Below are 13,170 nucleotides of genomic sequence, written 5' to 3' on the forward strand. Positions count from 1 at the left end.
TTACTGAAACATGGGTTGAGCCTACTGAAGCAGCCCAGATGATAATTAAGTGTCTTTGTATTTGACTGGTTTCAAAGCTGTGAAGCAGTGCTGGAGGGTGTAGAGCCCTATCAGATGTATAGTAGAGGTTTCAAACTGGGTACCTGCTGCTACTTCCGCTTCTTACCATGCTCACTGTGCCTCTGGTAGACCTTGGTACCCCCAAGTCAAGGACATCTGATCATTTTGGAAACTGGCTTCTGAACTTCTGCTGTTTTCAAAATAGCGTGCTAAGGCAAACTGCAAGCTGAAGCAGAAGTCCAGGTTTAAGTTGATAGAAGAGTTAAAAATCCTAATTTAATCCACAGAATTCACAGAATTCACAGAATGGTTAGGGTTGGAAGGGACCTCTGGAGATCATCTAGTCCAACCCCCCTGCCAGAGCAGGGTCACCTACAGCACGTTGCACAGGACAGTGTCCAGGCGGGTTTTGAATGTCTCCAGAGTGGGAGACTCCACCACCTCTCTGGGCAGCCTGTTCCAGTGCTCCACTACCCTCAAAGTAAAGAAGTTCCTTCTCATGTTAAGATGGAACTTCCTATGTTCAAGTTTATGCCCATTACCCCTCGTCCTATCACTGGGCGCCACTGAAAAAAGACTGCTCCCATCCCCCTGGCATCCTCCCTTTAAGTATTTGTAAGTATTAATAAGATCCCCCCTCAATCTTCTTTTCTCTAGACTAAAGAGACCCAAGTCCCTCAGCCTTTCCTCATAAGAAAGGTGCTCCAGTCCCCTAATCATCTTTGTTGCCCTTTGCTGGACCCTCTCGAGCAGTTCCCTGTCTTTCTTGAACTGGGGAGCCCAGAACTGGACACAATACTCCAGATGCGGTCTCACCAGGGCAGAGTAGAGGGGGAGGATGACCTCCCTCGACCTGCTGGCCACACTCTTCTTGATGCACCCCAGGATGCCATTGGCCTTCTTGGCCTCCAGGGCACATTGCTGGCTCATGGTCATCCTGTTGTCCACCAGGACTCCCAGGTCCCTCTCCACAGAGCTGCTCTCCAGGAGGTCAGCCCCCGACCTTAACTTAAACATCAAGACTTCTGAATCCTTAAGATGAGTTGTCTGTAAAACTTACAGTCCTGTATAAATCAAGTACTTCTATTGTGTACAAATAACAAGATTAATTTTTTATTCTTTGTAGTAGACAAGTTAAACTGAACTGAAGTCTGGAGGCGCTGAGGTTCAGGAGGACTTGCTAATTGATCCGAAGCCATTGTAACTCATACACAGGTTCATTCATGCCGTGTTTTGTTGAAACAAAGCCAACAGTAAGAAACCATGAGGGTTCTCTTTGTTGCTCCAAGTAATACTAACATCAAAGGACTATCAAGGAGTTTTTAAAAAATGATACAGCAACTCAAATGATTAATTAAAAAGAAAACCTCATCTGAATCTAGTGTTCTAAAGCCTTGTTACTATTACAACTATTGTTGACTGAAATTGTCACTCAACTTCTGTTTTTCCAGAAAATACTAAAGGAAAGGCAGTATATAAACAGGCAAGTTCTAATGAAGGACTGAATTTTGAAGCTTTTTCTTGATTTTTTTTAACTTAAAAGTATCAATGATGCTGGTAAGCAGAAGACCTGATGGAGATGAAATTGTATTGTCAGATTTCATTGTGGTATAAGGCTTGTTTAATAATACACAACTGAAGTTAAATACCACATTGGTAGTGTTTAGTGTTTCCTTGAGAGAGCCTTCTAACCGCTTAAAAATACTAAACCTCAGAATGCCTCTGTGAGCATAGAAAGCCAAAAGAAGATTACATGCTTTGCCTTACAGCAGTGGCAGAACTGAGATTAACCAAAAGATTCCTGCGTTTTTGATAACTGTATTTCATCACAGTGGTATGAGTTTGTCACAGCAAGAACTTAAATCCCACTAGCATTGGCTCCTTAAAACCTTTTTCTGAATAGAAGCCTGTATCTTTCATCTTGTAGTTCATTTGAAAGGGAAAAAAGGCATCATTGTGATAGATGCAGCAATATAAAGAATTGAGAATATGAAACAACTTCCCCTCCTTCCTAGCATTCCTCTTTTCTTCCCCATCTTTTCAGTTCATGTTTTGTTGTTCTTTTGAAACATCTGGCAGAGACTAGTCCTAAGAATGACAAAACCAGTAGGTTGAAAAATAAATGTAAGTAGAGGTATATAAATAAATCAAAAATAAAATGCCAGATGCTGCTTAAGAGAAATTAGAAATAAAACTTATATGCTCCAAGATAAGTTTTTCTTTGTATATTCTGTTCCATGTCTTTTAAAACATTTTCATTAACAAAAAAAAATACCCTATTTCAAGTGTAGCACTTCAGAGTCCAGCCACCCATTTGGCTGTATCTTACTCTGCTATGTAAAGTTCTGGTATGAAGGTTCTTATGGCAAAAAACTTCAGTGCTTGTATGTCAGAGGAGGTGCTGGGATTACCACCCAGTTCCTCAGAAGAAGGGAAAGATAACTGTCCCGTGTAGATCATCTGGGGATGGATGGCTGTATGTCCCTTGAGAACACCGTACAGGCTGTTGTGGAACACCAACTGCTTGGAATGGCCTTAAACGAGGGTCTCATTTTGATTAGAAAAGCAGAACTCACATTCTGCTGGCATATTTTTCCTCCGTAATTCAGATCAGCACAGCTATACAAGGATGAAAAAGAAATGTTGATACTGCCTTGTTTTCAAATGAACCAACTGCCAAAATCAGATGTGTCATTGGACTTCTGTGTCAATAACCCCAGCAAGGACCGAGTGACTTGGCCTGTGTAGCCTTAAGGAATTTTCTCCTTTTATGCTAATGCTGAGAGAAATGTAAATTTCCACCGACTTTTTGTTTATGTTGGTAAGACCAAAATTAGATTACTAATATTGGTCCAATCTCATGCTAGGAGTTGATTCACACACATTGTGAATCCAGAGCCTCATCAGTAAAGGAAAAGGAGAATGTATGGCATATTTTGACTAAGAGGCCTTTTTTTTTTTTTTTTTTATTCTGTGCTTTGTAAAACAAACATGATAATAAAATCTGTTGGTTTTCTATTTAGTGTTTGTAATTTGGAGGTGGCAGGGCATGTGGCTGGTAAGGTAGACTTGTTTATATTAGACAGTTCTGTTTGGAAATCATGCATGTAACAATCAGTGAAACAAGAGCCCAGTGTGTACTGTGTTGCTGTTCTTCCCTTTCCTCTATCTTGTGGGAGATAGGACTTTCACATTTTTTAGAGTCATATTTAGAAGTCATTATCAAAGCACAGTGTCCAATTCCCTCTCTCTCTACTTGGAGTGTAGTGAATAGAGGATGTTGAATGATAGGAAAGACTACCTCACAAGACTGTATCACAAAATGACATTTGTGAAGATGGGGCATTTGCTGCAGTAAGAGGATGTGTGCCATTCCTCATACTCTGCATCCCTTGCAATGCAGCTTCTGTGTGCTGTGTGGACATTACATAATAGAAATACCCTCCTTTGCAAGAAAAATAACCATGGGAATATGACTTTGTTTGGAGAGAGGTGGGTAGTCAAAGGCATCCTGTGTATTATGTATAAAATGCTGTTAAAGGCATGAGAAAGCAAGCAGTCAGCAAGCAATTTTCAAGAATGCATGCTTTAATATAAATTAATACAATTCATGTTACATAAGTTGCTGTCAAAAGGAAATGGAAAAAACATTCAGGTTGTGGTTTTTAATCAGTGGATTTATTAACATTTTAAAGTATGTCTACTTATTCCATTTTTTTCTAATCTTCTTTATATTAATTGATTGCATCTGCTTCTAGAAAACTGGCCTCTGATGTCATTTCATTTGAGTTGAGTAAGGTCAATAATGTCTGAGAATAAAGAGGGGTTTTTTTTCTTCAACTTGTAGTGCGGTCAGCTGCCCGTATTCAGAGATGAACTTGAACAAAGAAAGCCTCTTACCTGACCGGTTGAGCGGGGAGATGCCTGCAGCCAGTCCTGTCCCCAGGAACAGAAAAGTGGAATCGAGTGAAAGATCCACCTCTCCTGTAATCAAGTAATTACAATAGAAGCGACGTCCGTGACTAACAGCAGTACTTTATTTTAGTGTTCTGCAACATAATTTGTAGTTGTATAATGGCTGAATGATTTCAGAAGGGCTTGCCTATTAATCTACATTTTCATTTACAGGGAAGAAATGGTTTCATCGGTGCTTATCGAAAAGGTCACCGAGCTGTCAAAGACTGATACTGATTTTACTATGTATGATTTAATGAGAGTTTGGTTTTGTCTTCAGTGTAACTATCTAGACTACTAAGTGGTTAATTGGAATTTAAAATGGATTGTTTGCCAGTTGGCTTAACTTAAGAAAATAATTTGTTTGTGTTTCTTTCGTTTGCTGGGGTGGCTTTATTGACGTGACTGTAAATTAATGTTGCTTTTTCAAGAATAGCCACTACAAATTCTGTTGTTATTGTGGGAGTGGGGAATCAAATTACTGGGAGTGAGTGTTGCAGGAACGATTCTAAAGTCTGTAGCTGATGCTTCTAGCAGGAGCACTGCACAAAAGCAAAGGGGTGTGACAGTCAGAATTGTGGACAGGAATTGTGGACACCAACTCCTGTGCTTATTTTGGGCTGTGAGGATACATAGAGAATTCAAGGACGAAAGGAAAAGAGAGACTTTCCATTCTTTTCAAGGGCTACATTAATGTAAATGTGAAAATACGAATGTTTGTAGAGAAGATTTCCAGTTCCCACTCTAATGACCACATATTTTCAATAGATGGTATTTTAAATGACATTCTTGGGGACAGTTTCAGCTTCATGCTTTAAAACCCAAAATCTTGAGCTGTCAAAGAGCACTGCCTGGTTCGATTGTTCTTGTAAGTGTAGGGTTGTAGAAATCTGAAGTGACTTAATTACCCTCTGACAGGTAGCCCAGGTAGCGTCCCGGTGAAGCCAGTAACAGTTTGAGCAGTGTTCTCTGTGGCAGGGACAGTGTCAAGTGCTACTTTTTTCATTGTCCCAATTAAGAGACTGCATAACATTTTGAACAGGTCCCGACTGGATAGTGGCATATCATGGAAGGGAGAGAAGGGATAGGAGGAAAATGATACTTCACAGTTTTCTGGTGTTGCAAATGTTTGAAGTGGATAGCTTGTTATCAAAAATAATGTTAGGCAAATTCTATTCCTGTTGAATTGCCTGAATGTTTTACCTTTGATTTCATGGGGAAGAGAGCTCTGAAAATCCCAGGTTTACAATTTTGTTGGTGGCAAATTCTTTTGTTTCTTAAAACAAATGAAACCCTTGTGTTTCTTCAATTACACTAATGACTCTTTACCCATAGAGCAAATAAGTTGAATAACAATTCAGCTGCTCTCAGTTTTAAACATTTTGTTAATTTGTTTTAAACAGTGACAGAAAATGCCCCAGCCCTGGTCACATAGGTATGAAATCTTCAGCTCACAGTCGATCATCTGGGAAAACTGTATCAGAAACAACTAAGGAGGAAGATGCAGAAAGTAAATCTCCTTGCAAGAAGCCCCTGTTATGTGATGTGAAAGAAAAGAAGGCACCTGGGTAACTATCAGTTCCTTTCAATGTATGAGTTGTCTGGAGATGGTCAGTTTAAAATGCAGCTTACCAGGCAATGCAGTACGGTGATTTGTTCATGGAACTCTTGGAAGCAGTGGGGAGGGAGATGGAAGTTCTTCAACTGTCTTTCTATTAGAAATAGGGGCGTGTCACAACGTCTTTAGGAAATAAGAAATGCATATCAGAGAGGAGAGGAAAAATACTACAAGAAAGAGAAATTATTGGAAGTTGAGATCCTTCTTCCCTACCTTTGTGTACAAATATCTTATTGTATATGTACAAATACTATCTTTATGAAGACCTAAAATAACCAATACATGTGCTATCTGTTCACCATATTGAGTCATTTTCCTTCAGAGAATAACAGGCTCATGCCAGCTTTGAACTACCCAGAAGCTTTGCAGTTTGTATTTGAACTCCTTGAATACACTGATGACTATCTGCATTTTACCATCTAGCTTTCTGCATTCCCTATGTATCCAGCATAGCCAGAGAAGACTTTTAGTTGAATAAACTTCTGTTGAAAAAGGCACAAAAAATAGTGTTCACAACATTAGGTATATGTGAACTGCTAGAGTTATAAAATATTGAGCATCTGGTTATTGCAATACCCAGTGGATCTTTTTAGAAGTGTATTCAAAGTACACATGCATAATTGAAGACACAGATGTGTATACTTGTGTGCTCTTTAGCTGCAGAGCTTATGGTGTGGATTTAATTATCTTTGACTTCAGTACCGTTCTGTATACCTTCATATTCTGGGTAATATTTTGTTTCATAGAAGTCCTTGATTGAGGAACCAACCACATATGAAGCTAAACATGAGATTTATTTTGTTGTGTTAAATCTAAGTGGTACTTGGCTAAATTCCAGTTCCAATTACTCTTTTTTTTTTTTTTTTTTTTGGACTAGTAAGAAGTATCTGTGCATACTAACAGGTATACTAGAAGATTTTGGGTTGCAAAAATGTGTGTAAAAACTGCAGTCAGTCCCTCTGGAATGTTCCTGAGGTGAAAATTCAACATAAAATTTACATGCCTACAGCATATTCAATTTTAATTTGAAGGTATCTTTATACTATCTTCAGAGTAGCAGAAGAATTTCACTGTAATAGGAATTCCATTCTGGAAATATTTACAGTTAAGGAAGGTGAACAGTCAGACTTGGGAATCAAATGGTACTACCTCTTAAAAGAAAATTCAATTTGTCTTCCAACCCTTTCCCCAAAACCTTCAATTCATAGTACTAACTTGTATTTAACTAGTGAAACAAAATTTCTGGCTGTATGTTGCTATGAAAATTGTCCTCAAGAAAATAGGAAGATACGTGTTTCCTCACAGGTTTTGGTGATCTCCCTTATGTTGAATTACAATAATAATTTACTTTGGCTTTGTAATTAATTGCACTCCTTTATAGCATCTTACTTTAGAAGTTTTCTGTGTTTGTGGAGGTTAGGAAAATAATTTTTAAGTAAATAAATGCAGGTGGTATTTCTGAGGAAGATACGGTGGAAAAGTCCTTTGTGGCACAAGAAGGCATGCCTGCTGTATGCATTCCACTGACACTACTTGTCATACCGTTATTATCTGTGTCCTCCTGTACTACAAAGGTTGGATTTTCCAATTTGTTGTATTCATTTTGAACTATTAATAGTGTGTAAAATATATTTCTGTTGATGTTGGTGAACTTGCAGCTCCTGGATGATTTATTCCCAAATTCTTACATGTATTTAATAGTATAAATAGTATTAAATATATAATTGTATTTAATAGTATAAGTGTAAACAATTGAACTAAACTGGTCTGTTTCTCTGTGGCTTTGTGTTTTGAGGTTAGCTAATCTTCATGTCTAACAAGGTGGTAGCTCTAGTTGGGCTTTTTATCTGTGTTTGGGATATTTGTACAGGGGTTCTTGTTTGCTTCTCTGGTAGATAGTAAAGTACGAGTTCATGTAGTGGACTTTTTTGTAGTCTTGACTTTAAGATCATTCTGTCTGGTGCCTGTTTTTAGAAAATGTTCATTATATACTTACTATCTCTGAGAGCTTTGCATCTGTGAAGGTTTAGTAAGAATTGGCTGAAGTGTTCTCAAGTTCTTAAAAGCAGAAGGAAATAAATACATGCACAATGTCAGCAAGTTCATATAAGTATCATTTCTGTTAGAAACTAGGCTGGAAATACCTTGTGAAGGCAGAGTTTGAAAAGGAACTTCCCAGGGCTGACTTTAAGATGCCCATACACCCATCCCCCTTTGAGAAGTTCTCTTACTCCACCTCTCTTGCCCCATTTTTCTTGATAGGGGTAAGGCGTCCCTCTTTGCAAATGTTTGGGCTGGCAGAGCTGAGGGAGCAGCCACAGTCAGCAGGGAAAGAGCGGCTCTCTTAGCTGGAGAGGAAGTAATGCAAAAACAGTAACAAAAGAACACAGATCTTTTCAGTGGGATCATTGACAGCTGCACAACAGTGTGTCAGTATAGTACAGGAGCTGGGGTGGGGTGGAGATGAAGTTTGAGCAGAGAAAAAGGAGTAAATGTTTTAGACAGCTCCTGAAAATGGCCTGGATAACAAGTAAGGCTTTGTAGGAGATGCAGCTATATATGTGTTCTTTACTCTTCCCATCTTCTGCTGTAGACACGTCCCTGGCTTCATTTATATATTTTCCAGTTTCGGTTATGAAGTCAAGTGTGTTGATACGGTTTATGTAATCTTAGACTACTCATTGCCTTCATTGCAAAATTCATGTCAGTAGTCATGCCATCTGTGTAAGTCAGAAATTAGATCCTCTCTTTTTTTATTTTATGATGATACAACATCTTTTTTGTGGGAATCCTGGTGTGTTAATAGCATTGTTGGCAAGCGATGTCATCATGCTTAGTGATTTTTATGATGTATTAATAAAAACTGAACATCTTATTTTCCTCAGCGGAGTACTACAAACGAAGGACTCCATAAAGAACAAAGAGTGTGAAGAAGAGGAAACAGAAAATAAGCTGCTCCTTTCAAATGAAATTAAAGGTAAATTGGCAGTACTTCACTAGTTTCGTATTAAAATCTGCAGAACTAAAGGAGTGTGATATTCCTTGAAATTCTTCATGAAACTGCATTGCAACTTATTTTCCACATTCACTATTGGTGTCCAAAAATGTCTTGACAGCGACACTTCTAACACTGTGTTTCTTTATCTTGTAATCATCAAAGGCTTTGCCAAGAACTTTACCAAGTTTTAAAGATGAGTGCAAAATAAATACTGGTATAAAGAGCTTAATTTCAAGAATATTTTTCCACTGACTTTTACAAATAGGTAATTAAACAGTCTGAGTTGTATAGGTATAATGTTTGCTTATTGCTTCAAAAGTGTATTGAAGAAAGTAAAAGCATTTACACATTACAGGCATAATGCAAAGTTAAGGTGACTTACTCAACCCAACCTCAGTCTGTTGTGCAGTCTGGTACTTTCCAGCAGCCCATATGCAGAACGGGTGCTTTCTTTTTCATGAGTGTTAGAGATGAATGGCTAAAATTTTCACTTCATTTAAAAACTAGAGACAGTCCAGCGGAGGGCCACCAAGGTTATTAGGTGGTTGAAGGACTTGATGTATGAAGAAAGGTTGAAGGAATTTGGGAAGGGAAGGTTTGGAGGAATCTAGTCACAGTCTTCCAGTAGTGCAAGTGTAGTTATAGAGAAAATGGAAGTTCCCTCTCCTCCAGCATGCACAGTGGTGGGGAAAAAAAGGAAATGGACACAAGTTGCTTCAGGGGAAATTCTGTCTGAATATAAGGAAGAAACTTCTCACAGTGAGAAGAATTGGAGTAGGCTTCACAGAAAAGAGGTGGAATCTCTCTTGCTGGAAATATTTAGGACTTGGCTTGACAAGGCCCTGGATAACTTGGTCTAATGCCCTGCTCTTAACAGAAGGTTGCATCGTGTGGTCTCCAAAGGTCCCTTCCAACGTGTACTTTTCTTTGATTCAGTGATTCTGTGTGTTTGTGTGTACAGCTGTGTCCAAACTCTTGACTGTTCACTGATCCAGTTGGACAGATTGAGGTGGCTGTTCATTTTTATCCTCATTGTTTGAAAAGAAGATAGCACAAATGCAGAATGTCACAGATTTGATGATTATTTTGCATGTGTGAAACTTAGTGTGTCAGGCTAGTTATTGGACTGACTCGGTGCATTGTTTCAGTGCAGCTTTTGCTGCAATAATTTTATTAACTCGTGCAAGTTCAATGAGAAGCTAAATGTCTTAATTTCATAATTCAATTCCTTAAACATTTAGATTTTTTCTTCATCAGTTTGTTGTGCAACAAAATTTCTAAAGGTTTCATCAAAAATCTTGGGACTTGAGTAACTGTGGTTCTTAAAGGGCTACATTTCTTACCTTTTAAGTGAGCTTATCCTTGTAAAACCCAGGAAATTCTTTGAGACTAGTAGAGCATTGCATAAAGATAAAATTAAGGTAGTGTATAATTTTTAATTATTAACCTCTGATACATTTCTTTTATCTTAAAACATCATTTGTCTGCAGCGCTTTTCAGATAGATCTAAGAGGCACTCTGAAGAGCGTGTGAAATATGAAGGCTTCCGTCTATTACAAGAGCTGTGCAAAAGATATACAAAATCCAGTTTGTTATGGTGTTTTGAAACATGATGTAGTTCAGAGTTCTGGAGAAAATGAAGCATTAAAAGAAGAATCTCTCTAAAGGAGATGAAAGAAAGGCTTTTTGGTCATTTGAAGTATTTTGTTTCAGCAGAATGGAAACATACAGTTTTGATGTTGACTTTGCGTTATGTAACACAATATGAAAAATTCAAAATCAAATACTTTGGAGCATTTTTAAATTGTCTGCAATTCTTTTTTTATTCTAAGCATTTTAAGTTTGACAGAATTAACTATTTGGATAAAGTTTCACCAACAAGCTCTGCTTACTGGGATACATTTCTGCATAGGGTCTTGCATAATTAGATTTATAAAACTAGAACGCTTTCTTATGTTATTGTTTAACAATGTTATCCTTTTTACCTCCTTTTTATACACATAATTTTGTGCCATTATTACTTACATGTGCCATAATACTTAACCTTTAGGATGAAAGTGGATCAATGAGTTCTTGCTATCATAGTCATGGAAAGCTCAAGCTAAAATAATTGCACTTGTGCAGACTTTTCTGAACTGTGACTACTGGTAACTGTGCTTATTGCCCTATTTTTTCTGCATGTCACTTCCATTATTATTATTCAACCTACTTTTGCCATACTCACTTGACCAGTTCTCTACTGATACTTTATAAAATGTGTACTGCTATCGTATGGTTTTTGGAGAAAGATTATTTGGAGATAAAGAACTCAATTGCAATCATAGCCCCTTCATAACAGCTTTTTTTACAGACACAAATCCTGTGCTTAAGAACATGATACATGCTAGGACCTTGGACATGCAGGAGGGAATGAACTGTGTTAATGGTCTCTTGTTAATGCCAGGAAGTGTTTGCCACTTAGCTTCTTTGAAACATGAGGTTACTTTGTTGGAACATAACTCCCGAAGAAGATAGAGGTGAATTAAGGAAGATACCATTCTGGGAGAAGGATAACAAGGTGGCATTAAGTATGAAGAAGAATATAGAGGCAGGTGGGCTGATGCTGAAGCAAAATGTGAGCAGAGAAGAACAGTGGTCACAAATCTGAACTTCCTGTATCTGGCTCTGCTGTCTTGCATGGAGCTGGCAAGCAGATTTTGTTTCTTCAGTTACACGGTTCAAGGAGCTCTTTGTGGCTCTGTGATGAAACCGGCTAACCCATGGTGCACCTCAAGTTACTGTTCTCCTAAATGTCCAAACTGAGACACAAATTGGAGTACATCGCATACTTTCTCTGGCCCACTAACACAGATAGCCTCTCTGTGGGAAGCAGGGCTTACAGAGTGAAGAATACCAGAGCATGAGGGAGGGAGGACTTTGAGATGTCTGGTATTAGAGACGTAGATTGTAGCCACAATACTGTGCTTCGCACTATTTTTTTGCAAGAAGTTACCCACACTAAACCTAAACTTTCTGTTGTCAGGGATGCACTTATACCTTCTTCAGGGTTGGGGACTTTTTTTTTTTTTTTCGCTTTACCTCCTTCCAGTTGGGTAGATTGACACTTAACATGCTCCTTTTGTGCTATTCATCTTACCTGTGAGGCAGATACCACACAGCCTGAGAAGCAGAGGCATTTTTACCCACATCCTCAAAGGCATTAGGCACTGCATTCCTTTCCATGTCACTAAATAGAGCTCTTGAATGTGGATAGATGGAGTACAAAGTTCAGCATTATGCAGTGTCACGTTAGTGAACTTTTTTCCTGCTCACCTCATTCATAACCAGCTGACCTGCGTTTGCTTGAAGTTTTACAAAAACACACAGCATGGACAGATGCCCAGCACAGATTTTTCATCTGGATCTCCTAGGGTTTGACACAGCTGTAAACTATTGAAAATAGAGACATACGGGATAGATAGGTAACCTTAGCTGTCAGTGCTGCTACTCACTATGCATGTACCTATATACTCTTATGTATACATATGTTTAAATGTGTGCAAAAATGGAGTGCAATTTGCTTGGAATTTTCTGCACACAGTATTGTCTGCTATTTATTTTACAATATCAATGTATTACAAGGTTTGCAAATGCAAAACAGAAAAATAGCTAAATATTTATATTTTCGACTCTTGAGAGACCTTTTTTACAAAGAAAAAAACGGGATAAGGATGGGGAGGGGATTCTAGGGAACAATGAGGAAGATACTATTTGGTAAAATAGGCTCTACCTTCATCATGCTTGCTGCCTTACAAAACTCTTTTCCATTCTCACTGAGATTTTTAGTAGTAGAAGAAGGTCTAAGGAACATTTGAAGAACAACAGTGAAGTGTAAACAGACATTTAGGGAACTCACTTCCAGGAGTACGAATATGATGTTAGGAAAAAATTAAGGACTCTATTTAAAAATTTAATCACTGGGCTGACAATACTGACTAAATGGCTTAAGAGTCACCTTCTGAATAATGGACATTGATATAAAATGAGGATGAGTCTTGAAAGTAACAAAAATTTAATCTGGAGGAGCAGAACAACAGAAGCAAATGTAATCACATCCTATATTGGCCACATTATATATTCTAGACCATCCCACTGTACTAGCAAAAAAATCTATAATAGGAATTTGTGCCCTACTTGTTGGGCACAAAAGTATGGAAACTAGAACAGTAAGGGTAGGAAGAACTGTGAATAATAGCAACTTCCCAAAAATGGAAATAGAATGGAGCTGTAATAGAAGTGAGTGATCCAGACAAAAATAGCACAAGGATTTGGGAGCGATTGCATGAAGCCACGTTAGTAAGGAGCATTAGGCATAAGTTCTTTGTTGGCTATTTCATTCAGAAATGAATTCCAGAAGTTTTTCTACAATTTTACGGGGCAAGTGGGAAGCATTCAGGCCCGAGTTCATAGCAGGCATGTTGCTTTTGCATTTGCAATGGATCGAAATGAACGTAGTTGTCTTTACGCAGTTTGACATCATTTGAGGCATGCCTCTTCACTC

The 13,170-nt window shown here is 38.2% G+C and overlaps 1 protein-coding gene across 1 annotated transcript in view; it reads left to right on the forward strand.

The window, feature by feature from the left end:
• L3MBTL3 (l(3)mbt-like 3 (Drosophila)) overlaps window positions 1-13,170 on the forward strand; it is a 74,214-nt gene that overhangs the window by 55,842 nt on the left and 5,202 nt on the right. Inside the window, exons 16-18 of the mRNA XM_009880158.1 lie at window positions 3,908-4,054; window positions 5,418-5,582; window positions 8,518-8,609. Of these exons, the coding sequence (XP_009878460.1) occupies window positions 3,908-4,054; window positions 5,418-5,582; window positions 8,518-8,609 (404 nt within the window). The remainder of the gene's footprint in view (window positions 1-3,907; window positions 4,055-5,417; window positions 5,583-8,517; window positions 8,610-13,170) is intronic.

The sequence above is a fragment of the Charadrius vociferus genome, unplaced genomic scaffold (genome assembly GCF_000708025.1).
Source record: "Charadrius vociferus isolate BGI_N301 unplaced genomic scaffold, ASM70802v2 scaffold82, whole genome shotgun sequence".
In the NCBI taxonomy this organism is placed as follows: Eukaryota; Metazoa; Chordata; class Aves; order Charadriiformes; family Charadriidae; genus Charadrius; species Charadrius vociferus.